The 27,108-nt window shown below is 41.1% G+C and overlaps 1 protein-coding gene and 1 long non-coding RNA gene across 2 annotated transcripts; one reads left to right on the forward strand and one right to left on the reverse strand.

Moving 5' to 3' along the window:
* Positions 1-25,916, reverse strand: LOC148887211 (heparan sulfate glucosamine 3-O-sulfotransferase 3A1-like). Its single transcript, XM_089015325.1, has 2 exons — positions 24,547-25,916; positions 1-619 (listed from the first exon to the last, which is right to left on the reverse strand). Exons 1-2 carry the CDS (start codon positions 25,116-25,118, stop codon positions 1-3), a joined length of 1,191 nt encoding a protein of 396 aa, XP_088871451.1. The 5' UTR covers positions 25,119-25,916.
* LOC148887212 (uncharacterized) lies at positions 23,382-25,054 on the forward strand. The gene is made up of 3 exons (XR_016117485.1): positions 23,382-23,649; positions 24,633-24,778; positions 24,917-25,054. It is a non-coding gene; the product is annotated as an uncharacterized LOC148887212 (long non-coding RNA).
* Positions 25,917-27,108: the final 1,192 nt, after the last annotated feature.

Here is a 27,108-nt window from a genome sequence, read left to right on the forward strand (position 1 = left end):
TCAATCCCAGCCAAAGTTGTGCGCAGTCATCTGGTAGAACTTCATGTTAAAAGGCCGGTAGAAGTCTCTGAGGTGGCGCACCACCTCTGGGCGGATATTGGGGTGGGTGCGCCCTTTGGTTTTGCCCAGGCAGTGGGGCTTGCTGCTACCCTCCGCCTTCTTTAGGCACGGGAACCCCTTGGTCTGGTTGAAGTAGAAATGTTTGTCAGTGATGATGCGTTTAAGGCCCAGGAAATCCTGCACGTGTCCCAGTTCGCCAGCCGGCTCGCTGATGAGCCGCTCGCCGCTCACAAACAGGATCTGCTCCATGGGGAAGTACTGCCGCCAGTTGTCCAGGTGTTTGGCGTAGATACCGATCTGGATGGCGCTCCATGATGTGTCGATGAGGCCCGTAGTCCTGTTCTTGAAGGTGAGGCTTTCAAACGACGGAATGTCGGGCTTCTTGGACAGCGTCTGCGCGTAGTCCGAGATGGCCCGGGTGACCGGGTTCCGCACCACCACGATCAGCTTGGTATCCCGCGACATGGTGGAAATCCGGGCAGGCACCTCTTTGGTAACAAAGTAGCTGGGGGTCTTCTCCATGGTGATCTGGCCTTCCAAGGTCTTGGGCATCAGATCCCTGGCAGGATAAGAGGCGGGAAGAATGAATCATACGAAATCCAGTCAAAATAGGAAAGTATGTAGTACAATATCAGTCCTGAGATTCAGCTCACAGCTCCATTTCACACGGACGCAGGAAATGTGACAGAGGCTGCTGCGGCTTCAATCAGTCAAGAATAACACGAGACCGCGATTATTTATTTGATCTTGATCAGGTGTCTGCTGAGAGAAAGTGGTCAGGGCAAATATTGATTCTTTCAGTGTCGGCGTGTCCCGGGATGTTGGGACATTCTTGTGGTGAACACCTACAGGGTTCCACCACGATGTGGCTTTAAGGGGTTTATAAAAGCAAGCTGGCTGCTCCCCGTGGGGGGTACTTTGGAAAGAGGATACGTGTGCTATTATCCAATGTGAAGCCCACTTCTGAAATATTGAAAGCCTAAAGGGCCTCTCAGCATAATTGATCACCTGTTTAAACCAAAGATGAACATCATCAGCCCTGCATGTGTTTTTCTCACTTCTCGTACTTCATCAAGTTTATTTGAAATTCGGTGGCGGGTGATGTGATTTTGCTCAAAGCCGGGAGCAAAGCAATTCTACTTATCCTACCGTTGATTCCAAACCCCCCTGAAATGAAACCCTACTGATGAAAGCCGCTTCATAAATCCAGACTCAAATATTTACGCCGACAAAGCTGCGCTAAGACATTTTCTTGGCGAAACGTCCCAACGCCTCTTTCCGCACTTGCCATCCGACCACGTGAAGCAAAGCAGGTAAAAAGCAAGCCATGAATGATTAACAGCGCGCCTCTCTGCCATTTAGAACCTCTGCAGAATGCAGTTTTAAAATTCACCCAAGTACAGAACTCAGATGTCAATTATTCATCAGCCTCGGCGGGCCAAGCTGACAAAGTGGCCGAGTCGAACGTCCCGCTCAGCACCTAGCCAAACTCAAGTCTGAAGCTTCTTGCTGTGGGCTACCTGATCAAAAGTACCTGGTTGTTTCAGTTCTGTTCTCGTAACGTTCTGCTTTTTCCGATATGTCACAGAGGCAAAAAAGAGACTAGCAACTATCTACAAAGGCCAGAACAAGTCTTTGACGGGCTCATGCCAGCTGACGAACAGTTATTACCGCACTTGCTCATGTTGGATGGTGATTGAGACCCGATTCAATTGGAATTTAATTTTTCAATTGAAGCAGAAGTCGGACAACGTTTTGAAGATGTTTCGTATTGATAGAAGAAATTCTTCGCTGGTCCCGAATGGATTAGTAAATACCACGACAGGACTATGAGCTAAATTGGTTGACTCCACCTAGCACACCAGTTCCTACAAACTGAGTCACTAATATCCCCCAAAATTCACAGCATTCCTGCTGAACATTCTCTCATAAAGCTTGGTGTAGGAACTGATAAACCGCGTGATAATTTCAGCTCGAGGAAACAGTAACCTCACACGCGAGAACATCATTGGGTGTATGAAAAAGAGATGAGGCTGCGCTAAAGGAAGCATCCATATTTGATGGCTAGCGTCATGCTTGTTCTGTGGTCAATGTAGCAAAGTCACTTGGGGTGTTAAGGGCCACTCGGTTGGAGGGAGAGACAGTTTCAGGGTCAGTGAGGTGGATGGTGCTGTGTGGTGTGTGACACGAAGCCAAACAAGTGCACAAGTCATCGCCCGTATTTGGGGCAATGTACATTTTAGACAGTAGTAATCGGATGGATGGAGTAATCAAAAGTCACATTTTCAGGTGAATCCAGGAAATGTAGTCATGGGAAATGGAAAGTTTTTTCCTGTGTAAGTTTACACAGTACAGATACGGAATGGTAGTGTTGGTCTCAATCCTGAATTTGATGACTTCTGGTACAGTATCAGAGTTAATATGCCACCAGTTCTTATTTTAACACCCAAGACGCACTGTCCATGGGTTTCTGTCTTGCTTTGATGTCATCTTGGATGTGGCAGTGTCTTTTCACAGGAAAGCGATCCAGGAAAGACTCCACTCAGACGGCCTGTCTGAAAGAGCGCTATTGTAATATTATAATAGTTAACCTTCATGCAATTTGTTTGAAGACTGCTCCCATTACATTCGTGAGTTTGGCCAGTGCTCGTGCAGTGCAGTGCTAACACCACGGTCACTTCTTGATCTCACCGGAAGATTTTAACTGCGACGTGAGAAAGTCTTTCACCGCTCTTCCAGGTTTTACTTTGACGTGTTCATCTAACTGCTTTAAATCTAAAATACATCTTGCTGGCTGGGGTTTCCTTTGGGAGAGGAGGCAGAAAAACAGTGAGGACAAGATGACTTTTGGAGGAATGTGGTTGCTGGTGCAGAAACGTCTTGTGAACCTGTCAGGACTTTGACGTCACAGGTGGAAAAGAACAAATGGACTTGTTGGTCCGAAAGCATGTCTTCGTTTTTTTATGGGGCAGATCCTACATACACACTGGTGTGCAAAGCATCACTCAATGCTGTCTTTGTAGGATTTCTTTCAGAAGCATCGCTCGTAAACGAACATGACTCATGTCTGCGCGTCATACGAAAGCCGCAAAATCAACGCCGACATGCCCCGCCGGGTCTTGCGAACAATACGGCAGTCGCCTCCTGCGGTTGTCCTTCCAGGAAACGAAAAGCTTTGGACGGGAGCCAGCGTCTTGTCAATGGACAAGTGGCGGTAAGGAGGCAGAAGTGCTTCCTCCTTCACACGGCCCGGCCCTTTTGATTCATTTTCCCTGCTCCCGCTGCCAGGCAGGCATAAATACACTCACACCCGCAGTGAGCTCCCCTGCCACTGCCAGCAGATAATCATCTTGTAATTGGCTCAATATTTCTGCTGTTTGCCGGCTAAGCAAAGGCCAGCTCGCAGAGTCTTGGACACCGCCGCATATTTTCCAGGTCAGTGGACGCAAGCTTAGGAGGTCGCGGCTGTGATTTTGAGTAATGGCTTGCCTGGTGGTGAGAAGGAAGACCGTTCAGTTTGGCAAGAAAAGTAGAATATGATCGACGTTGGCCAAATATGCTCACTTATTTTAATTGAGATTCTGGGTTATTTCAACATGTGAACTACGAGCCAGTGAACTACGTTGTGGACCCTTTAATGACACTCTGAAAGCCTACCAAGTCTTTCAGTGTCACGATCTGGTTGGCGACCAACGGGTGGCGCTGTCGGCCCCGCCTGCATCTGCACAGGTGTTGGTCGTTCCAATCGGTGGTAGTTAAAAGGAGTCCCGGCACGACCATTTGTTGTCGGGTCATTGTATGTGTTTGCTTCACCATGTCAGGTTTTGTTCCTGCTGACTTTATTTAATACAATTTGTCAACTACATCCTGCTGCTCCCCTCTGCCTGCTTTTTTTGGGGGATCCACCACTAACACCACCTTGCAAACCGTAACAGTGAGAGGGTCTCGAAATCTTATGTCTAATTTAGTGTAGGGTTCTTGGTCATTTTTGTTTCTGGGTGTGTGTGTTTTGTGCACCTATAGATAATCTTTATGCCATCCAAATTCTATGTCACAAAGTGCTTTAAAAAATGTTCCTCGAATGAATCTTGAAAATGTTTTGACAGTTTCTTGAATCATTTTTGGGCGGTTCGTGCTAGAAATGCCAACAAGATGTCTATATGCTTCTTGAAATGTAAATATTAACAAAAATAAATACAACATATTGGTCTATTCGCACAAATTGGAACCCCTGGATGAATTTTATCTTAACCAAGAACTGTTTTAAAGTTTGTGAGTGCAAGAATGTTCATCTCATGATGATACAGTACATAATAATAATATTCCTTCCATATGATTTATTTGCTAGCTTTTATTTATACCAATATGAGCAAACATTTGGACAGCATTCATCATCATCATCATTAAATGTGAACACAGAACCAACTCCCTCAAAGATGCATTGCCAGAACCCGTCTCCACTACCCTCCCACCCCCCACTGGCAAATGCGGCATAAAAATGACACTAAGGTACATGCCTGTTTTTTCTCACTCTAATAGCTTCAACATATGCTATCTGTCACTACAACACATTAAAATGGATTTATGGCACATTGGCCGTGCATTTATTTTAATCAAAACGTGCATATTTCAACGTGGTAAGCGCTTTGCCAACACTTTTATCCCTAAATGCCAGATTTTCAGACTAATCCAAATAAACCTTCAGAGAACAGACGGTATTTTTCAAAATGTTGCTCAAGGATATTCGTCATACTTCTCTGAAGTATTTTGTACATCAGTTCAAATGTGTTGCCGCAACAATACATTTATCTCAACATTTCGATCCATCTCACTATCAAGTTATTCACTGTTTTTTCCCCTTGCGCTCCTTTTACTGCTATCTCAGTTTTCTTTATCAAGAAAGAAATAGCCTGTCATTTCCCTCGCGGATGACTCCCAGACAGCGTCACCACACGTTTTTCTTTCTTCTTTTTTTTCTTGAGACTGGATGATGGCTCTCTTATCTTGTAATTGTCTAGTCTCTCTAAATTGCTTCCTACCCCCGGACTGTTCTCATGCGCCACCCCGCTTGTTTTCTGCCATTCTGGAGAATTTAGCTTTTGTGTGTGGTGCTTTTCTCCTTTAAAGATACCATCCGTTTTCTTGAAAACCGTTTCTATTATCCTGCTTATTCACTGAATAGGAACTCAGGGGGGGATCAAAATAAACCACCACTCATGGCTGCCAAATTTGGATCCTGACACTGTTTTGAATCTTTTGACGAATATATTCGAAACCGTGTAAAATTGGCGACTGACTTGTTTTTTTTTTTTTTTTTGGTTGTGTTTTTTGGGGGGGAGCGTAGAAGATGATTTGTAAATGCAGCAATAAACATCAATTGTTGTTTTGGACAACCAAATATTGGCCATTCCTAAACTTTTGTGGAGGTCTTGTCATGTAAAGAACTCGAGCCCCATTCTTATTGATGTGATTTTTGGCGCGATAAATTTCCATAACCGATTAATAGGCCAATAAAAACTCTTTTAGTACCTTGACGCTCACTAGAATAAACATATGAATGACAGAACGTCTGACTATTTATGCCATATTTTGTATTTTAGTAGCTAATAAACTTCTAAAACAGAGAATATTTTTTTCTGAAAACTTTTTTCTGGGGGGGAGGAAATGTCATTTGTAGTAATGTGTTGATATTTAATCTTTTTGTCACCAGTTTTTTTGCCTTTTTTGGGTTGTATGCATACATTGCTTCTCTGGTACTTCACTACCATCACATGAATGTTTTGTTGCATGCTTATCAGTTTTGGTCCAGTTCTTGCCGAGGGTTTGCTGTATGTGTCCAGTGACATCTTTATGCAAATATTCATTTTCACAATGGAGTTTTCTTCTGTTGTAGTAAAAAAAATATCCATAGAAAAAGCCGATTTGGTGCTGTTGGGTTCTTGCCACAATAATCCATCTCAACTGGGGGGGCTCCACTTGGAAAACATCCATCCTCACCCTCAAATATTAGGGGCTGGGAAAATAACGCGGGAAAGGGGAGAAAAAAAAATAATCAGACATGTGCTATTTGTGAGATATGGATTATAAATGGACTATGACAGAATACTGTATCATATACTCTCATAGTAGAAATAACATCTCGTAAAAATAAATACAGTACTCACCTTGCCCTCTCGTTTATCCTCATTTTTCTTTCCGGGACCAAACGAGCTGCCGCCATCCAACAGAGTAAACATTTTATAGAGTTAGCTTTTCCCGCTGCGTCCTTATAAATTTATTTATACAACAGGATCCGTTTTTTATTTTGCTCTGTCGCCACACTGCAGTACTACTCAGTCCCCAGTTTATTGCATCAGGAAAAAAAACGTTATCTTTACGGCAACGTGCTCTGTGAATTATTCAGCCGGAAGGCGTATCAGTGAGGTGCGACGTGACGGAAGAGAAAGGATAAAGACACAGTGGTATGTCATAACTCAACTTTGAAGTGTATTATTTTAGAGCCTGAATCTGTCACGATCTGGTTGGTCGTTCCAATCAGTGGCAGTTAAAAGGACTCCAGGCACGAGCATTCCGTGTCGGGTCATTGTGTACTGTGTATGTATTTGCTTCACCCCGTCTGGTTTGTTTCATCTTGGCAGATTTTTACACATGGTTTTCTTTGATACTTTGTACCATTCTGTCACTGTTTGCAAGGTGGTGATGGTGGTGGATCCCAAAAAGCAGCCAGGAGGGAGTAGCTGGTTGTATTTGACAAATTGTATTAAAATAAAGTCAGCAGGAACAAAATCGAAAACATCAGTCATCTGAACAGGAAAGTACCAGAAAATGCACAAGATGGCGCACAAGCTATGATGAAAATGGGCTGATTTGTCCGCTGGGAATTTGTGTAAACTTACATCTTCTTTATGCGTGTTACCGCAATTAGCTGCAACAGAAACGATTCACCATTGCGTTATTTATGTCGTTTTCCTTCTAATTTCGCGATCAACACGGTGTTTTCAGATGAACAAAAGTACCCAAAATGCATTGTGTGTAGCTTTCTCCGTCAGGGGCGTTCCTGACGTGATGTGATGGAATCGTCACCAAGTCAAAAATATTCAGTGCGAGTCTTAAAACGTAAAATATAGCTTTATTCGATGGAATCTTTGTAAAAAGCACTCAGTAGAAATCATTTGAAGTGATTTTACAAATTATGCACACAACTTGTCCGCAGGTGTCGGTTGTCCTTTAAATGTTCTGGGTCATCTTCTGAATAGCGAACTTTCCAAAGTTGTCTGACATGAGCTATTAGACCGGCTAATAGGTTGTTTGTTACTTGAGGAATTAACACTATTGCCTAGAGCTCTAGTGTTCTTTTTAAGCAGTCCGTGCACTCTGACGGCCCGCCGCAAAGGCATATTTCAAGCCCTCGCATTACTTTTTCATACTTCCCTGACCCACTTTACGGCGATGACATTCGAGCGGGATTAGCTTCACTGACACTTCCTCTCTTTGCCAAGTCAGCTTTTAGTCGGTTTAAGCGGCTCGAACAAAGATAAGATACCTTTAACGTTTAATAGCAAAGCTTATTTTTAACGCATTGTCCTTCCCGGGAATGTTGGCTTACATGGTCAATGTGGCGTCATTAGGACCACCGCTATCACCACCCCCCCCCATCCCCCATATCCCTCAATATTTTTCTCTCTAGTGCTGAGTTAATCTGAGGGCGTTGAAATGCTTCACATAAGCCTGATTTGAATACATCAAATAAAAATGATGGCTCGCACAATAGCACTTTGGAGTTGGGGTGCTAAACTCGCTCTGTGATAATTAGCCAGCAGCTCTTGTCTTTGAGACGGTTTCCGTGGCAACGCGCTCCAAAATGGGCCTGTTAGTGAGTGAAAATTAAACGTTAGCACTCGAGTGAGATAACAGATCCATAAGCCACGACATTATATAAAAAAAGTATTTCACTGGCAAAAAGACAATGCCAAACCGTTATTCCTTCTTTCTTAGTCCTTTGGCCGGAAATCCCTTTGCCGCAATTGTCGTCTTTCATATCCGACCCCTTTTGTACGTTCTTGGGTTTCTATTTCTCAGTCTATCCGATCATAGGTGGCTCAGCGAGTAAAAGCTTGAAATATAACCAGAAGGATGAGCCACATACCATAAAAGTCCAGTCAGAACAAATCAAAATGTGTCTTCCGTATGTGGACTTGGAATGTCATTTTTAAGTGATGCTCTTTGCTCAACTGTGTGCTGAAAGATTAACTCATTCACTGGCATTCACAAATGTATTCGGGAATTGAAAATAGTCACACTTGGGTGCCTATAAAGCACTGGCCAGACCTCTGACAATGTTTTTTCCCTTCCACAAGGGGGCAGCATTTCCTTTCTTTTCATGTTAGCGCTTTGTTATAGCTTCAGCTGTTGTTAAAGCGCTATGCAAACCAAATACAGTAAAGTCTCGTTATATCGATATCAGTTATATCGATAGTCCCGCTTATTACGATACTATTTCTATGCACGCACGGAGAAAATTACATGCGCGCAGGGTCGGATATATCGATAGTCCCGGTTATATCGATGTTTTTCGGACTCCCTAGAATATCGATATAACGACACTTTACGGTATATATGTATTGCATTGTATTTTGGACAGCTGCCCTCATTTCAAGCTCATATAACTCCAGACCCATATAACTTGGGAATCACTCATTCTTTCTGATAAAAGAAGAGAGCCTAAGATTTTTAACATTGTATTGAATGTTTTTGTAGTCCTAAAACTCAATATTCTGTGAGTCCTGGAATTCAAGTGACCATGACAAAAACCCTGGCACTGGGGCGGACACATTTTTACACATGTGTGGCAATGAATGAGTTAATTAAAAGATGATAAAATACATAAATTCAGTAACACAACAAACTACCGTCTGCATTACGTCTGTGTAAGCTCTCAGTCGTACAGGAGTGGTCCATCGATGAAAAGATTTCTTCAGCCGTCATCTGTACTTCTTTGAAGGTGTCGGACGTTTCGCTTCTCATCCAAGAGGCTTCGTCAGGGAACTATACTATATATACATATCCCTACTGTCCATAGGTGGCGGTGCCAGGCCTCTGCTATGATTACTTCTATTGTCCTGACTGAATATGATCTAGGACTGGCCCAATTGCCCCATTTTCTCTGTTATCACCTCATCAGCATAACTAACCCTATTGGTAACGATCTTAGAAGTGTGTTGTAAGCACGATCCAAATTAAACCTCACACCGCCATGGCGATTTAGTAAAGGGTATTTCTGTTTTATAAAAATAGCTTATTTTACTCCCCTTTCAAACCATCTATTTTCTTTCGTATTCTTATCCAAGAAAATTTGTCTGCATTGTAAACGTTTTAATTTCTGTTCCTAACCAAAACAGCAGCAACTACTGAGACATGCAAATGGCCTTGCAGATGTATTAATCTGGTGATATTTTGAGCTGTTTTGCGGAAACTGTTTAAATAAAGTCTTCGGAGTGACGTTGCACATTTTTTCATTTTTTTTTTTTTTTTTACAGTTCTGTGTTAGAATCAGTAAGCCGGCAAGGACGAGAAGCAGTGAAACCTCATCCGCGTAAGAAAGTGGAGAACCCAAGCGCAGCGTAAACCAAATATCGGACTGACAAAAACTTTTAAAACAGAGCCGTGCGCTTCGCTCGAAAGGAAGCAGTACGTTTACGAGATAGCTAAAAAAAAAACCCCGTCGGTGCAAAGTAACCAGCTCCAGTTTCGGTCCAAAGTCGAGAGCGGGCGTAAGAGTCCGGCGTGACATTGGGAAAGCGTCAAAGTGATTATGCCAGCTCTTCTTTTCCGTGTGTTCCGCCATTCCTTGGTTCCATTTCTCCCAGGCTCGGAAACACAAAGCGGCTGGCAGCGCCCGTCGCTTCCCGCGTCTTTGTGCCAAACCACAGCGAGAGCACCACAGACAGGATTAACAACTATGGGTGCTCCCCACTCAACGTAAACCACTAAACCTCTGACATTTTCCCCCTTAAATTACTTTTTTGTTTTGTTTGTTTTTTGGAGATTGACATTTTTTTCCCTAAATATGATTTTTTCTATGTTCATTAAATCTTTTAGAAAATGACTTTTTACTTATTTTTGTAGTTTTCAAATAGTCTTAAATTATTTTGCATGTTGATGCATTTGGATCATGCATTTGTAACTAACATTTATTTATTTATTTATTTATTTATTTATTTATTTGTGTATTTATTTATTTATTTATTTATTTATTTATTTATTTATTTATTTATTTATTTATCTATCTATATCTATTTATTTATTTATTTATTTATCCATGTATTCATTTAATTTATTTATTTATATATTTAGTTAGTTATTTAGTAATTTAGTTATTTAGTTAGTTATTTAGTTATTTAGTTATATAGTTATGTATTTTTCCATTTATTTATGTATTTATTTAGTTAGTTATTTAGTTATGTAATTTTTCATTTATTTATTAGTTATTTGGTTATGTATGTTTCCATTTATTTATTTATTTTATTTATTTATTTATTTTTCCCCTCATAAGGTCACATTTATTTCACTTACTCCACCGCCCAAAACCAAGCCTTTGCTTCTTTTAACATTAACGTGTGAGGTTGTGATTTATTTTCCTCTCAGTATTATCGTATTATGACATTTCTTAGAACAAGAGAGATGTTACTTTTGTCTCAAAATACCCCCCAATCCCCACACATTAACTCATTCACTGCCATTTCCGAATTTACTCTGGAATTGAAAATATGACGTAGAGCGCCATTCCCGAATTTGTTTGGGTTTTGTTTGTAACAGCTTCAGCTGTTGTTGAAGCGCTACATAAACCAATATGCACAGCATGTATTGTACTGTATTTTGGACAGCTACCCTCATTTCAAGCGAATTTAGGACATTTTTTTTTTCTGATGAAAGAAGAGACTCCAAGGTTTCTTGCGCTGTATTGAATTTTTATGTAGTCCTAAAACTCAATATTTTGTGGGTCCCGGAATTTGAGTAACAATGACAAAAACCCTGGCACTGGAGTGGACACATTTTTGCACGGCTGGCAGTAAAAAAACATTTTGCATAGTTATGTCATCTGTGTAGATTCATACGGCCAAAACTGCTCTGGTCGAAGACTACTAAGCACTCGTCAACTCGGTTGCTAAACAAAACAGCAGCACTTTTAGGACAATAAACCAAGTGTGCCGTCTCGGGAGACATTTTACCATAACAAGCAGGAAGTGTTTAAGGTCACATTACATGAGACCGGCAAGGCGGGACGGCGCGGTGAGAAAAAGGTGAAAAATGTTCCAGGCTAAACTGGAGCCAGCGGTTGCCGGCGGCTCGGCGAGGAGCCCCTCTTCAATTATCCCCCCCACCCGTTCCCCTTGCCCATATTGTGAGAAAGCATTGCACGGGGGGCCTCCTACTCTTCCTCCCCAGACTCTAGCGAGGTAACTCCATCCTCGAGGTTCAACATGAAATGTAACAGAGGACGGTGGTGTCTGAGTAGCCGCTGACAACGTGCTAATGTTTTAGCCTGTCGGGCCTCGCTGTGTGGAAACGGATGGCGTTTGGAATAAAATAGCATGACGGGGGACTGAGGACAAAGGATGCAGTGTAGCGCAGGTCGCCCTCGCCCGCGAGCCGTCTAAACTCATGTTTCTCGAAGATAAATATTAGAAACACAAGCTAAATAAAATTAGATTGGACTTCACTTCTGTAACGCGATTGGTCTGTTAGCATTTCTGAGGGCGGGTCTTACTGAAGCACAACCACACAATTTATCCAGATGTCTTCAAGCTAATTACATTTGTTGAAGCACGGTGCGTTGCTATGGATACGGTAAATGAGGCATTCCGAGACGCGATAATTGACAGTATCAATCAGAAGGATATTTTTCAATCTTCCTCTTTGTCACCATCGTCCTAAAAGGCACATTAACATTGAGATAGAACTCCGCCGGGAGATCATGGTGGAGTGATAAAACTCTCCAAGCTCAAAGTGACAGATGCGGGCGTAGAGAAACGCTTCTGCCTGTCCACGCTACAATTCGAACAATGAATGAGCAAAATGCATCAACAGTCATCCTTCACAAGATACACGATGAGAAGATAAGCCACATAGCCAAACGAGCCGCATTAACGGCACTCATTTTCCTGACAGTTAAGGCCAATGCAAAGTGCTATTAGCAAAAATGTGCATTAAAAACACACACAAACATTAAAAAAAACGTAAATCCAATATTGTTCATCGAAACTGACTCTGATATCACTTTAAAATGCAAATAATTAATCTGGTGTGGATCCAGGTTGATAGAGGATTACTTTTGCAAAATATAAATGGCCGCCATGATTTTAGCAATAGTGAGGACGATTGCCGATTGCATTAGTTTCTATGCGACCCAATGACGAATCAAATAACTTCAGGAATGTCAATCATAAATAAACGCAATTAAGCTAAAGAAATACATGCAATTAAAAAATAAATAAATGCAATCAAAATAAAAAAAATAATGCAATTAAAATAAAAACAAATGCTATTAAAAATAATAATTAAATACAATTAAAAATAACAATTAAATACAATGAAAGTAAAAAATACATACAATTAAAATACAAAATAAATGCAATTAAAATGAAAATAAATGCAATTAAAATGAAAAATAAATTATATTACAAAAAATAATAAATGCAATTTAATGCAATAAAAATACATACCATTGATATAAAAATAAATGCAATCAAAATGAAACAATAAATACAATTAAAATGAAAAAATAAATGCAATTAAAATATAAAAAATACAATAAAAAATAACGTATAAAAAAATAACAAGGGCAAAATTTATATTTTTTTGCTGAAATATGGTCAAAATGTATGGATTCATTGTTAAACTATTTTAAAGACTTTATTTCTATCTTTACAGCACAGCAGACAGCAAAAAAATACCAAAGAAAAAAAAACATTGTTGTGAAATTCCACAACTTGATGTAATCCGAAGGCAAAACAGCTAAATTGTGTCTGCATCCCGATTTTCTATAACAGTCTCGAGTGGGTTTACTTGAGTTTTATCCTGGGAGACATTTTTTACATGACCAGGCAAACAAGTTGAGGAAATTTAGGAATGTAGGTGATAGCTTTTTCCAGACCCCTTTTTTTGTGCATGCGAGATGAAGCTAGCATAAAGGCTTTTTGTGGGTGCGGAGTGAGAGTCAGGAGGGGGGTCTGGGATATCCCGGCTGCTGCTTGCTGCTGCTGGATTTAGTCCGACAGCGATTAGGAGCCAGAAAAAAAGTGCAAAATAACATTTAGCGCCGGCGGGCTGCTGAGTGGAAAATAGTGTGACGGTAACAAATGACGTGTCAGAAGAAGGGTCCGCGTGGGCCGTTCATGCAATGTTTCACCCCGGCGCACGGTCATCAAGCGTGGCGGCGGCAGTGGTGGAGTAGAAATGAGGGAGGGGGGTAAGATTTAGCTTGACAACTCCTGCCTAATTACATCGGCTTGTCTCCGAAGGTCCATAAATCAGCGCCGTAGGTGAATCCTAAAAGAGCACAATCGATGTGGTTCCATCTCGGCAGGCTTAATGAGACTCTCACTAAAGGTGAAGATGTTCTCGGGTAAACTTGGCTAAGGCTACATCATTTCTTAAAATAATGGACATGAGCTTTTTACTTTAACATTCAACTTCTTCGGAGTGTTTATACAGGGCTCACATGGGGACATCAATTATACAGATAAGCAAATGATAATAAATGGCTCTTATCCAATAAGTGTCCGGCCATCCGTGGAATCGCAGAGGGACAACTGGAAAAGTGATTCTCCGGTGATTTGAGGGTCCATAAATCGTAGCGACAAGCCGACGCGGATGTTGATGTATAATTGCGAGAAACAGAGCCTGATTAAAGCAAATGAGTTATTGTTATCTATACGCTTCTACCAGGGGTGTAAATAATCCGTCCTATGAAGGATAGTTTGCGTTTGAAGAGCCAAATTGACCATACAATGGCAACTTCAAAGCAAAATGGCTGATATCCTGTTTTCAAAATGCTACCAAATCTCTTCCAGTCTCTATGTAAACCCATCCTGTGGAAACCCCAAATTGTTTTTTGACCCCAGCCACAACACAACTACCTAAAAAAATAGCTCAAAGTTAAATAGCCTTCTGATGTTGCCTTTTCAAACTATTTTTTATTAATAACCCTAAAATGACTGCTTCAAACCAAAATGGCATACGGTCCACGTATTAATGCCACGTGTTAATGTAGCATGAGGAGAAAACAATACAAGTAAACCAGTTTACACACCAGCTTCGAACACAGCGTCCTCTGTTAATGGACGCCTGTCGCAACTTCCCGGTGAATAATGCAGCCTTGCTAATTGACCAAGTTAATAATTGATATGGGTTAGAGGGGGTGGGCGTGGGAGGGGCTGTACTAGGTGAGTAAAGACCAGCCGGGCGTCATGTTGGAGAACATCCCACTCTCAGCGATTTTGCTGCTCCTCCTGCTTATTGATGACTCGGTTATGACAGTGAATAAAATGTTGCAAATCGCCTCGAAGACGCACATTCTATATGCCTGAAAGTCAAAATGTCTTTTCAAAATGGAAGTTCTAATTTTGTTTGTGATTCAATAGTTATGCTTTTGATCCCAATTAACGCATTTACTGCCAAATGATGTGCAAAAATGTGTCAACTCCAGTGGCAGGTTTTTTGTCATTGCCACTTGAATTCCAGGGCCCACAGAATATTGAGTTTTAGGACTACATAAACATTCAATAAAGCATAAAAAACCTTAGACTCTCTTCTTTCATCAGAAAAAAAGTGTTAATTACTAATATATATGGATCTGGAGTTATATGACCTTGAAATTAGGGTGGCTGTCCAAAATACAATGCAATACATACATATTGGATTTATATAGTACTTTTAAGATGGAAAAAAAGCATTACCATGGAAAAAGGGAAATGCTGCCCCTTGTGAAGGGAAAAACATTGCCAGAGGCCATGGCCAGCGCATTATCTGCACCCAAACCAGAAAAAAACAAAACCCGAACGAATTCGGGAATGGCGCTCTACATCATATTTTCAATTCCCAAATAAATTCATGAATGGTGATTGATAATAATAATAATGATATTAATAATGATAATAATGATAATGATGATAATGATAATAATAATACTAATGACGATGATGATGATTATAACACTACTATTACTACTACTACTACTACTACTACTACTACTACTACCACTACTACTACCACTACTCCTACTAATAATAATAATCATCATCATCATCATAAAATAGCATGCGTGTAATCCAAGTATGTTTGTGATCCACGTAATAATGAATCACTGCATGTTTATGATCTGACCGACTCAAATTTATCAAATATTTTATACGAAAGCTTTCAGGGTTTGTTTCAAATGTATTTTTTACTGTATTCCTTTACAGTCATAGAGAGTACTAGTTAACATCATTGCTCAACTATTGGTGACCATTTTTTTTCCTGCTCTCCAAAGAAATGCCAGATACCAAATATATATTTTAAAAAAATCACATAAACAGGAAAACTATTAAAATCTAAACTATGGTTTATGTTCCAAGTAACTCCAAACAATTCTTGGTTTAAAATCAGATTAACGCTAATTTGACAAATGTACCTGGATCACACACACACACACACACACACACATGATTGATTAGCTATTTGGTTTCCAAAATGATTTAATAATGACTTAATAATAATTTCAGAATTCGGACAGATGCCGACAGATGGGAGGGAAAAAAAGATGGGAGTGGTGAAGAAGGAGCACATACGGGTGGGTGGGAAAAATGGATTTGACCGTAAAGGTGATTTAACCCTCATTCTTGAGGTGTCCGCTTTCCACATTAAAGAAGCCCATAAAAAAAAAAAATCATGCGGGCATGGAGGTGAGGGGGGTCGATACCTTTACACCAGGAAACAATAGGATCAATAAGTCAGAGGGTGTTCAAAGAATTCCTGAGCAGCCAAAAGCTTGACAATGGTGGACAAAAAACAATATGTGAGGGTAATAATTGTCTTTTTTTTTGTTTGTTATTATTTTGTGGATAAATAAAGAGATTTTGCAGGTGAGTGAAATAAAAAAAATGCTGCGAAATTTACTGGGGTTGTGCTTGTCAGCGGATGTAACGTGATCTAGTTCGAGTCGCCTTTGGATTGTGAAAGTGATTATCGAAGGAGCTCGCGATTGTAAAAGTGGGACGCTCACCTCGCGGTGAAATCATTCAAGGCGCCGCCGACTGCCATTCAAACCCCTGAGCCGCCCTCAAAACTTCTCGCTCGCCAACTCCTTGACCCCCCCCCTTTGACATCCTTCCATTCCCTTAGCAGCTGAACCTGTGAGGGCCTCATGCGGGGCGCTCCAAAGTAGTGCCTGTCAGCAGCTGCCTTGCGGCATGTGGGGAATCTACCCCGGGGGCCTGGGGGTGAGGACAGGTAGCAGGTGCAGGGTTGCTCCACCTGGATCGCGAGCACCTGACACACTCATCGCTAAAATAAGAGCTGTTGTTAGGCCACGTCTCGTCCGGTACCTTTTGCGCATGACAGCGATGGACGAAAATGTGTTCGGGATGACTTTATCAATATCGCAGGGATAATACTAGTGGGCCTCAATCTGACCACTCATTTGATGACCATGAGGTTAAAATATTCGCGAAAAAAAAATGGATGGTTTGAAAGGGGAGTAAAAGAAGCTATTTTTATAAAACAGAAATACCCTTTACTAAATCGCCATGGTGGTGTGAGGTTTAATTTGGATCATGCTTACAACACTTCTAACTTCTAAGATCGTTACCAATAGGGTTAGTTATGCTGATGAGGTGATAACAGAGAAAATGGGGCAATTGGGCCAGTCGTAGATCATATTCAGTCAGTACAATAGAATACAGTCAGTACAATAGAACAATAGAAGTAATCATAGCATACCTATGGACGGTAGGGCAACTCGTCATATACTTGCAGGCTAGCTAGCCTGAAGCTAAAGGGGGGTCTGCTAAATGCGCCACCCTGGGAGCTCTAGCAGATGGTTGTGCAGGTTTTCCTCCTCAAATTACATTGTTTCAAGGATTTTGTTGTTTGTTCACTTTTGGCCGTTTGTGTGTACACAAGTCGGCAACCTGTGCGACCCCCAACCCGCCAAGAATCCCCAGCCTCCCGTCATATCTCCGGTCGGCTTGGCAGCTGTCGTGCCTTTTATGAGGTATTAGCCCATATATTAACCCAGCTTTTATTTTGGGATTCATATTTCCAAAGGAGTGCTTAGGGGGTCACTTTTTATTGAGTGTGCAGAAATATGCCAAAATGTACTTTGATCGATCTTATTGTTGAGGATGGAGAAAGTGTCAACTTGTTAGCTTTATTCATATAATACAATAATATTTGACATTTACAATGCATTATAATTGTTTTTTTAACTCACTACTATTTCAATTTTTTTAATTTTAAAGTATGAGTGTCATTTTCAAGTCATTTTCGAGTGTCATTTTCAAGTCAACTTATTTTACTTTTTACAATTGAAAATAGGTTGCCAGGTTGTTTTATATTTATATATATATATTTATATATATATATTTTATATTATATATTTATTACACATTTCATCTCATTCACTGCCAGACGATGTGCAAAAATGTGTCTACTCCAGTGCCAGGGTTTTTTGTCATTTTCACTCAAATTCCAGGGCCCACATAATATTGAGTTTTAGGACTACTGTATATAATAATCTTATTAATCTTAATAATAATAATAATCTTAATAATAATCATAATCATAATAATAATATACATTTTATTTCTAAGTGCCTTTCAAAACTCTCAATGACTCTTTACAGTCATGGGATAAGAACTTTTATTTTGTGCAGGTGAGCAGCGGCAGCCATTTGGGCCAGTGTTCACTCTACCCGGAAGTAACACAGCAGGAAAGTATAAAAAGGAAGAGGAAAGGAAAGAAAGAAGTAGAAACACAATGGAAAGATAGCCACTCCATCTTGAAGTCCAAAAATAAAAATAAAAAACAACCTTACTCTCTTCTTTCATCGGAAAAAAAGAGTTTATTCCTTAATTATTTGAGTCTGGATTTATGTGAGCTTGAAATGGGGGCGGCTGTACATAAAGCAATTGCTGACCTCTGGTGGAAGGGAAATAACATTGCCAGAGGTCTGATCAGTGCTTTATCAGCACCCCAAATTCGAAAAGTGCGCTCCATGTCATATTTTCAATTCCCGAATACATTCCGGAGTGGCATTGATAGAGTTAAAAACAATGTATTTTTTAATCTCCTCATATATACATGTTTTATTTTGTAATATACCATTTCATACATTCATGTTTACATTTTTGAAACAGTGTGATAACCTGTAACAAAACGATGGACACTTGCTCTGCATGTATCTTCCGTTTTCCAACATTTGAAAACATTTTTTTTTTTTATTTCCCAGTAGCAAAGCTAAAAGATTGTTCAAGGAAGTTTTTTCTTCTTTTTTTTCATCTATGAGCATCCGCAGCAAGCGCGCTCTAAGGCATCCACGCTGGCACTCTCGCCGTGCACGGTTTTATTTTTTATTTTCTTGCTATCTGCAACCGCCTGTGTGGCGATAGGGCGGCTCGGCGCCAATCGCCCTGGCAGAGTCGCGGACGGAGAACAGACGGCAGGAACCTCCTCAGGCACCAACCGCTGTTTGAGTGCCCAATCTGTGTCTGTCTGTGTGGGTTTGTGTGTGTGTGTCAGATTATAAAAACTCTGGCGCACTTTGGAATAGGTTCAGATAATATGAATGTAACGTCCAAGTCAACAGAGAGATGTTGACTTCTATTGTGCAAAGTGCGACTTATCATGAATGGCTTCTATTCAATCTAAGACAGATTGCACAGTAGGGAAGAAGAAAAAAATGGCGGGCATATCTTCATGGGCCCTTATCTTTTATTCAGTACGGTTTACTATCTATTAGCTATGTATTAGCTAGCTAGCGCTCTATCTATTTGAGTTACTTTGGGTCGAGTGAACGCTGGCGCGTTTTATTTGTTTATTTTTCTTAAACTGCCTTTGTTATCAATGTTGCTCATATGCTAGCTAGCTAGCTATTTGCTATTTATTCGCTGACTGGCTAGCTGGCTGGCTATTTAGCTAGCTATCTATTAGCTGGCTGGCTATCTAGTTAGCTATCTGGCTAACTTTCTATTAGCTATGTATTAGCAAGCTATCTACTTGAGTTACTTCCAGGTTGAGTGAACGCTGGCGCGTGTGGCTGCCACTGCTCACCCACAGAAAAACTGATCCTGTGACTGGAAAGTGACCTTGAGAGTTTTAAAAGGCGCTTAGAAATGAAATGTATGATTATTATTATATTTCGAAGAGTTGCCGCAGTCTCGGTTTAACTGCTACTGCTTTCTCTAATGTCCGTCATCGCCGCTCGTTTGCTGGGAAAAATGGCCGACAGCTTCCACCGCATGACGCCGGCCGACTTGATTAAAGCGAGAAAACGCGCTGGGAAATGAGTTTGCCACCCCAGACCGATTTATTGATAGATGAACGACGACGGCTCAGCCCGGCGTTTCGCGATGGCGGTGATAAAGGGGTCCCCGTGTGGCATTCGGCGCCATGATTGATGCGTTTGGCGTTCGAGTACAGAGATGCCGCCCGGCGATTCAATTAATCTCAACCTGCACATTGGTAATTGTTTCAGTAATTGTATGTTAAAGCGAAACGAGATGGCTTTCCAAGTGAGTCGAGGAACTAATGGTCGCAACATCCTCACTTTCAATTTTTTTTTTTTTCCGCTTCGATGCTATTATGATCCCGTTCTCCTTAGATGAGGATTTGCATGCTAATGAGAGCAGCACATTCTTCTGTCGGCGGACCACAACCAGAGGAGATGCTAAATGAACCGCGGCAAACAGATTAGGGAGGGTTTTTTTTTCATCCCCCACACGTGTGCGCAATCGTGATTGTGGGTGTAAATGGCTTGTATAGAATTTTAGTGGAAAACTTAATTTGCTGTTGTATAGCAATGCATACATAGATTACATACATTGATACATGGATGCAAATTTCCCCATTGTGGGACGAATAAAGGTTTTCTGATTCTGATGGATGCATATATACATATATACTGTGTAATTTCCATTTTAAGAATGTTTTTTTTTTAATCGAATCATACTGAGTCATTCACTGCCATTCCCTAATTTATTGTGGAATTGAAAAAAAAAGTACATAGAGCGCCATTCCCGAATGTGTTCAGGTTTTCTTGCGAGGGTGCCGATAAAGCGCTGGCCAGAACTCTGGCAATGTTTTTCCCTTCCACGACGGGGCAGCATTTCCCTTTTTTCCACGTTAGCGCTTTGTTCCATCTTAAGCTGTTGTTAAAGCACTATATAAATCAATATTTATGATGTATTGTATTTTGTACATACGCCCTCTTTTCAAGCTCACATAACTCCAGACTCATATAATTTAGGAATTAACTCATTTTTTCTGACGTAAGAAGAGAGCCCAAGGTTTTTTTACACTGCATTGAATGTTTATGTAGTCATAAAACTCAATATTCTGTGGGTCCTGGAATTCGAGTGACAATGACAAAAACCCTGGCAGTGGAGTGCATGGACACAATGAGTTATGGGATTCTTTGGAAAGTCACATCTCTTAAATTTTCCGCCATGTTTGCTTAATATTTGTTGGAATATACCACTGGGTCAAGCGGCTTCTTATCAAACAGTGAAAAATGAATGAACTGAATGCTTCTGATTCGCCTCATTGATGTCATCGCACGTTGGCGAGTATTGAAAAAAGAAATTGGCAATATTGGCAAATGTGATACCCAAAAACTTGCTATTGGCAAGAAAATGGCAGCTCATTTTTGCCAGTGAAACTGCGTCAAAGCACCGAATTGTAAAACTCAGCCATCAATCGAACCATTTCTTGCCGTCAGAGTTTAATATTGATGAGAAAACGAGTCTGACACCTGACTCGTCTAAATTTTAATCCCCACATCCAACAGTTATGTCACCCCTCGTCTGCATGCAGGAGGGAGGCGCACATCCATCGCAGGATCTTTGTTTATTACCGGGGCCAGGACGAGTCGCCATTGCCAATCCTTCCTCGATGGGAACCTGCCGACTATATTTTAACGCATCCTAAGCTCTTAATGGGACATGGCAGCTCCAACAGGCCTCCTTCACCAACGCAACCCCCCACCCTCAACCCCCGCCTCGCACTTGTGGGAATTTCCACCAGGCCGGCGCCCCCCTCAAACAGACGCTCGAGCACACGCCCAAATGCAATGATGCAAAACGTTGTCGTTTTGTCATAGAAGTGGACTTTTTCCATCGCGTGCCACCTCACTACAAGTCTTGTGGGATGAATGGAGTGAGCAGACATCATTTTTTTTCTCACTCAAGAAATGAAAGTGTTAAAAACATCCATTACTTCAATCGGTTCGTTAAAAAAGATTTAATAACTAACATTCTGTTCATGCATACATACAGGGCGACCCAAAAAGATGCGTACCCATGATAATTTTAATTGTGGCTTTGATTGAAAAGCTATTTATTTCAAATTACAACCACACATTATTCAGTTTCTGGAAGACCATCTACCCGAGTTTCAGCTATTTCGGTCAATTTTTAGTCAATTTATGGCTTTCCAAAGATGTGTTTCAAATGTCCCGAAAGAGGAGTGTGTAATAGTGATTGACAACTTCGTCAGACGAGTCCAGGTTTGCTTGCAACGAAATGGTGGACATTTGGAACACATATTGGGAAAGCCATAAATTGACTAAAAAATGACAGAAATAGCTGAAACTCAGGTGAATAGCCTTCCATTAACTGAATAATGTGTGCTTGTAATTTGAAATAAATAGCTTTTTAATCAAAGCCACTATTGAAATGTTCATGGGTATGCAACTTTTTGGGTCACCTGTACATACCCATTGGTTTATATAGCGCTTTAACAACAGCTGAAGCTGGAACAAAGCGCTAACAGAGAAAATGCTGCCCCTTGTGGAAAGGAAAAAACATTGCCAGAGGACATGGCCAGCGCTAAATCGGCACCCAAACAAAAACAAACAAACCAAACAATCGGGAATGGCGCTCTATGTCATATTTTCAATTCCAGAATAAATTCATGAATGGCAGTGAATGAGTTCATTCATCTTGTGGTGATCGAACATCCGACTTGCGACCGGCTCGACTTACGACCACCCGTACTTACAACCACCCGTACTTATGACCACGACCTCCAGACCCTATTTTTACAATTTTAATTCTACGCCTGGCACGACAACGTGCCAGCTGGCCGGTAATGCGTACGACAATTTTGGTTAGCTAGCTAGCATCTCACTCTCACACAGCAATCAACTGTCTGATGGCACTAGAGGGGGGGTTAGCCTGTGAGTCTCTATTCAACATTTTGAATGTATTTCGACTTACAACCATTTTGACTTAGAACCGTTTGGTCAGAACGGAACTCAGTTGTAAGTCGGATGTTACCTGTACTAGACAACACTGTTGAACGTCAACGTGCGGTCTACGTGTGCTAAAACAGGAAAACCTGCGCAGCTTGCTTATTGCTAGGTTGACTTTGTAGCATCTACTCCATGTCGGTGCACCAAATCCACAATCCAGACTAAAAAAGGCGGAAAACTTTCCAGCCTTAACCACAAGCCTCGACATGCCTCCCCATGACACCGTGCCAACCACTTACCATCTAAAGTGGGGGGATGTGTTAGCGGGGGCATAATCAAAGGCCAGCACTCCAGCACATGAACTCCCTCCGAGTGGGCCTGCTTGTTTTAACACTTATTTACTCCTCTTTGCCATTCAAGGCTGCTCCTCTTCTAAATAGGCAGCATGAAAAAGGAGGATGATGTGGCGGAGCAGAAGGGGGGGGGGGGGGCAGCGGGCCGTCCTTGGCGACACGGTCCAAAATTCCGGAGAATCTTGGCAACATCTCGGGATAGATGGGACCCTCATGGATATAACCCCCTCCTCTCTGCAATTCCACAATGGATGAATAGGTAAACAGAAGGGTGAGAGAGTGATGGCAAAAAGAGAATGTTCACTCTCATGAAAGGAACAAAGAAGTAGATGTGTGTGTGTGTGTGTGTGTGTGTGTGTGTGTGTGTGTGTGTGTGTGTGTGTGTGTGTGTGTGTGTGTGTGTGTGTGTGTGTGTGTGTGTGTGTGTGTGTGTGTGTGTGTGTGTGTGTGTGTGTGTGTGTGTGTGTGTGTGTGTGTGTGTGTGTGTGTGTGTGTGTGTACTTCGGAGAGAAGAAAGTTTGGTGGTCTGGCTCGTTAATGGCATAGTTAACTTGACGCAAAAGGTGACTTATTTCTCTTGAGACACCCAGGTAACCTTTATCATGGCCCCCTAATCCTTCTCTATAGCAAGGCCCCATTAGACACACTGTGGAGTTAATGGGAATGAAAGAGGGAGGGGCTGCAGGGGGCATTATATCATTATTCCTCTGCCCGGACGAAGAAATGTGAACCCGCAACGCTCGCCGTGACAGATGAAATTAATCCCAAATTTGGAATTTTATACTGGTAAGGCTTTTATTGCAGGGGTGGTGGTGGGGGGTTGTTTCTGGGATAACTTGCTGAAGTTATGCTAACTTGCTAAGTTATTCATACACACTACATTTTAGGAGGTATGTCATTGTTTTTTTAATACTGTAGGAAATACTTTTAGATGGAAAATACTTTGTTTTGAATTTGTTTTATCACCATAAACTCAAACACATTTTTCTTCAACTTATTTTAATTTTTAAAAATAATAAGCTAGCTCGTTTTGAGTTCTGTTTCAACAACATAACTGTTAGAAAACATGTACGCAATTATATATTTTTTTCAATTGAGCACATTTCCCCCTAAAAATATTTTGTAATATTTGTGATTGGATTGGATTATTTTTTATTAGTCGTAGTAGAGACAATATGAAATGAAAGTAGAAAATGGGGCATTGTAATTTGAATAACAAAGAAAAAGTTACATTCACTTCTCAAATTTGCAGTCTAATGACTTGGAAAGAGAAAATGTCTTACTCATTTGATTGGCAGCTTGGCATTACACTTATAACTTTTGTTTTCTTGTCATAATAATCATAATACGTTTCATTTAAGTAAGTAGAGTAAACAAAGATAAGGCACACTTTCTAAAGAAAAAAAAACTAAAAGGTCGGGTGTCATTAAAAAACAATTTTCAAAGTAAAGGTTAATTATCATCCTACCGAACTATTAGTATGCATTCAACACTAAATCAAATTCAAGCAAAAGACAGCTTTCTAATAGCTTTAAATCCATATTATCTGATGTGTTATAGAAACACATTAAAAACATCAACATACAAATAGAAAATCTGACTTTGCATTTGGACGTCAAATGTCACGCAAACCACATTATCACCCCCAAAACTGGTTTAGATCATACATTAGATTACATTTACCTGTACCACTCAAGACCGTTGTCATAGTTGCGGTCAAAGAAGTGCGGTTCTGCTCCCACGGCCCTGATGTCCGGATGAACTCGCAGAAACCCCAGCAGAGCCCTCGTTCCTCCTTTTTTCACCCCGATGATGAGCGCCTGAGGCAGTTTCTTGTCGCCGTCACCGAGCGGGCTGAGTCTACCTGCGAGCCTCGGTGATACCCTGCGGCCGGCCACCACTTGCCCCAACGCCGGTGAGATGCCACTGGCAGCCTCCTTCCTCTTCACCGATGCATTCAAAACGGATAAGTCGCCTCGATCGTCCTCCATATCCCGTAAGAAACCCCTGGAGTTCATGTAGCCCACTTTTTCCTCCGCGTCTTTCCACTCAGCCGTCCTCCAGAAGAGAAGCTGCGCCTCCTCAGCAGCTACCCGGCGGGATGTGACTCGCAGCGGGGCGACCCTGCAGTGAAGCAGCAGCAGGAGGAGGGAAGTGAACAACGAGCCCAGCATGAGGACCACTTTCCGGGACTGACGCGTCCGGTTCACCGGCGCGCGCCATCCCTGGGTGGTCGCTGCGGCGACCACCGCCATGCTAAGTGCGCATCATCGGGTCGTCTCGTTGCCATGAAGATATCGACGAGTGCGTTCAAAAGCTGCGTTCGAACCCCGTAAATATTCGCTACGGCAAATCAGCACATTTTTTATTCATTTCTGTTTTGAAAGATGACAAGTGACTTTTGCAACCTCTAAACATCTGACTCTGGTAACTCACGTGTGCACAGTTGTAAACTGCGCTCCCATAATATTCGTTGATGGGCACAACTTCTGACCAATCGTGAAAAGGAAGAAATCGACAGTGGCCAATTATGTTCTAGAAAGGCGGGTTGCCTTTCTGAATTTGGAGAAACCATTAGAATGCTTAATCTAATCCTTATATTACATACAAAACGCACAACAAATTAATAAAAAAAACTAGTTTTTAAATCTGAAGTTAAGAATAATCACTGTTTTTGTGGTTTACATACAACTTTTTTTTTATTTTGGTTCATACTTTGGTAAGCATCACGGCTCTTGACGTGCTTAATTCAATTTTGGCGTACACAATAACAGTGGTGTGTAGTAATGAGCGATATTTACTTTGGTTTTGGATTACTGTATTTTGTGGAATATAAGGCGCAAATTTAACGAATTACATGTTTAACAACATTTTCCATACTTGAGGTACACCACATTATGAGCGGCATCTTCAATGAATGACATATTTTAAAACATTTTCCATACATACAATACAAAATACAATAGTTTTAATGCTATGTACCTTTTACTTTGGTAGTTTTATAAAGAATAAACAATGTTTTTATTGTCTTATATTGAGCGACATACCATTAGCTACTTGTAGTTTCATTCACGTTTTTACAATGCAGCAGGAACAATGCAATGTATTTTTTTTTTCTTCTTCTTCTTCTTCTTCTTCTTCTTCTTCTTCTTCTTCTTCTTCTTCTTCTTCTTCTTAATTCAAATACACATTTGCCCGCCAAACCCACACTTAACACTGTGGCCTTGTGGGAGGTCTATGTGGCTTCATTAATTGGTGACTTTCACGTTTTTGTGGCATGCCTAGTTTTTAAATGCAGACTATATATGACAGACAACTATTTTTACTTGACCTCTTAAATTTGTCCAGCTAACCATGCAAATAGTTTACCTCCCTGTTTCACCTGACCTCAACTCCATAAGGTATCTCAAACCTGCATTTTAACACATATTGCAATTTGAGATGGAGAGAGAGGGAGAAGGATAGTAGCAAAATCACAAAACTTCATTTCGTCACTGCAAATCCCATAAAGACAGGTAAGCTAACATCACAGTTTAGCTACCAACGTAAAGACTAATACTTGTTATTTTGAACATGTATGTGGCAATATGTAATGTAACTAAAGGTGAGTTTGTTGATGACGAAAGCAGTCCAAACCGTTTGTATCATCTTTCGCGGTTCGGTCTACGTACTTTCTTCCATTTTTTTTTCTTTTTTGCTTGGCCTTGGTCTATGCTCCACTCACTGATATTCTTGTCATTTTTACACATTGCAGCAAATGGTGGCTTATGCACAGTATATTTTTGCTACACTCCATATATTGTTGTTAGACTTGAGTAGTAAACCACTAAAAGCTGTCCAATACCACAACCGCTCATTTTTTTGGGCAACACAAATCGCTAAAAAACAAACATTGATTTTTCCCCCCCTCGCCACCCTTAAGCAGGCCACCAGGGAAGTTTCCCTTCACCTCCATGAACTCTTTATTTTATGACACATAGAGGAACAAAATGGTGATAACGGGCCCTATTATTTCTTTACAAGTGGACAAAAACTCAACCAAATGTTTCACATCTGCTACTATGCCTGCCGGCAATTTAGCATGAGAATGTGAGGGGCGTTGCGGCGGAAAAGTGGACAGAGACCTCCAATGGCTGGACAGATGTGCCGCCATGTTGTTTGGTTGGGGGACAATGCATCTGGGTATTACCTCCCACCCTGATCGCCCTCGGTTCCACCAGAGCTTAACAAATCAGTCTCTTTGTC

The sequence above is a fragment of the Hippocampus bargibanti genome, linkage group LG15 (genome assembly GCF_051943395.1).
Source record: "Hippocampus bargibanti isolate YZ-2025 linkage group LG15, ASM5194339v1, whole genome shotgun sequence".
Taxonomy (NCBI): domain Eukaryota; kingdom Metazoa; phylum Chordata; class Actinopteri; order Syngnathiformes; family Syngnathidae; genus Hippocampus; species Hippocampus bargibanti.

Excerpts from the sequence above, each read along its gene's own strand:
- LOC148887211 (XM_089015325.1), bottom strand. The coding sequence starts at position 25,118 with ATGGCGGTGGTCGCCGCAGCGACCACCCAGGGATGGCGCGCGCCGGTG. Across the intron at positions 620-24,546 it reads AACGGTCTTGAGTGGTACAG|GGATCTGATGCCCAAGACCT; the intron begins GTAAATGTAATC and ends TTATCCTGCCAG.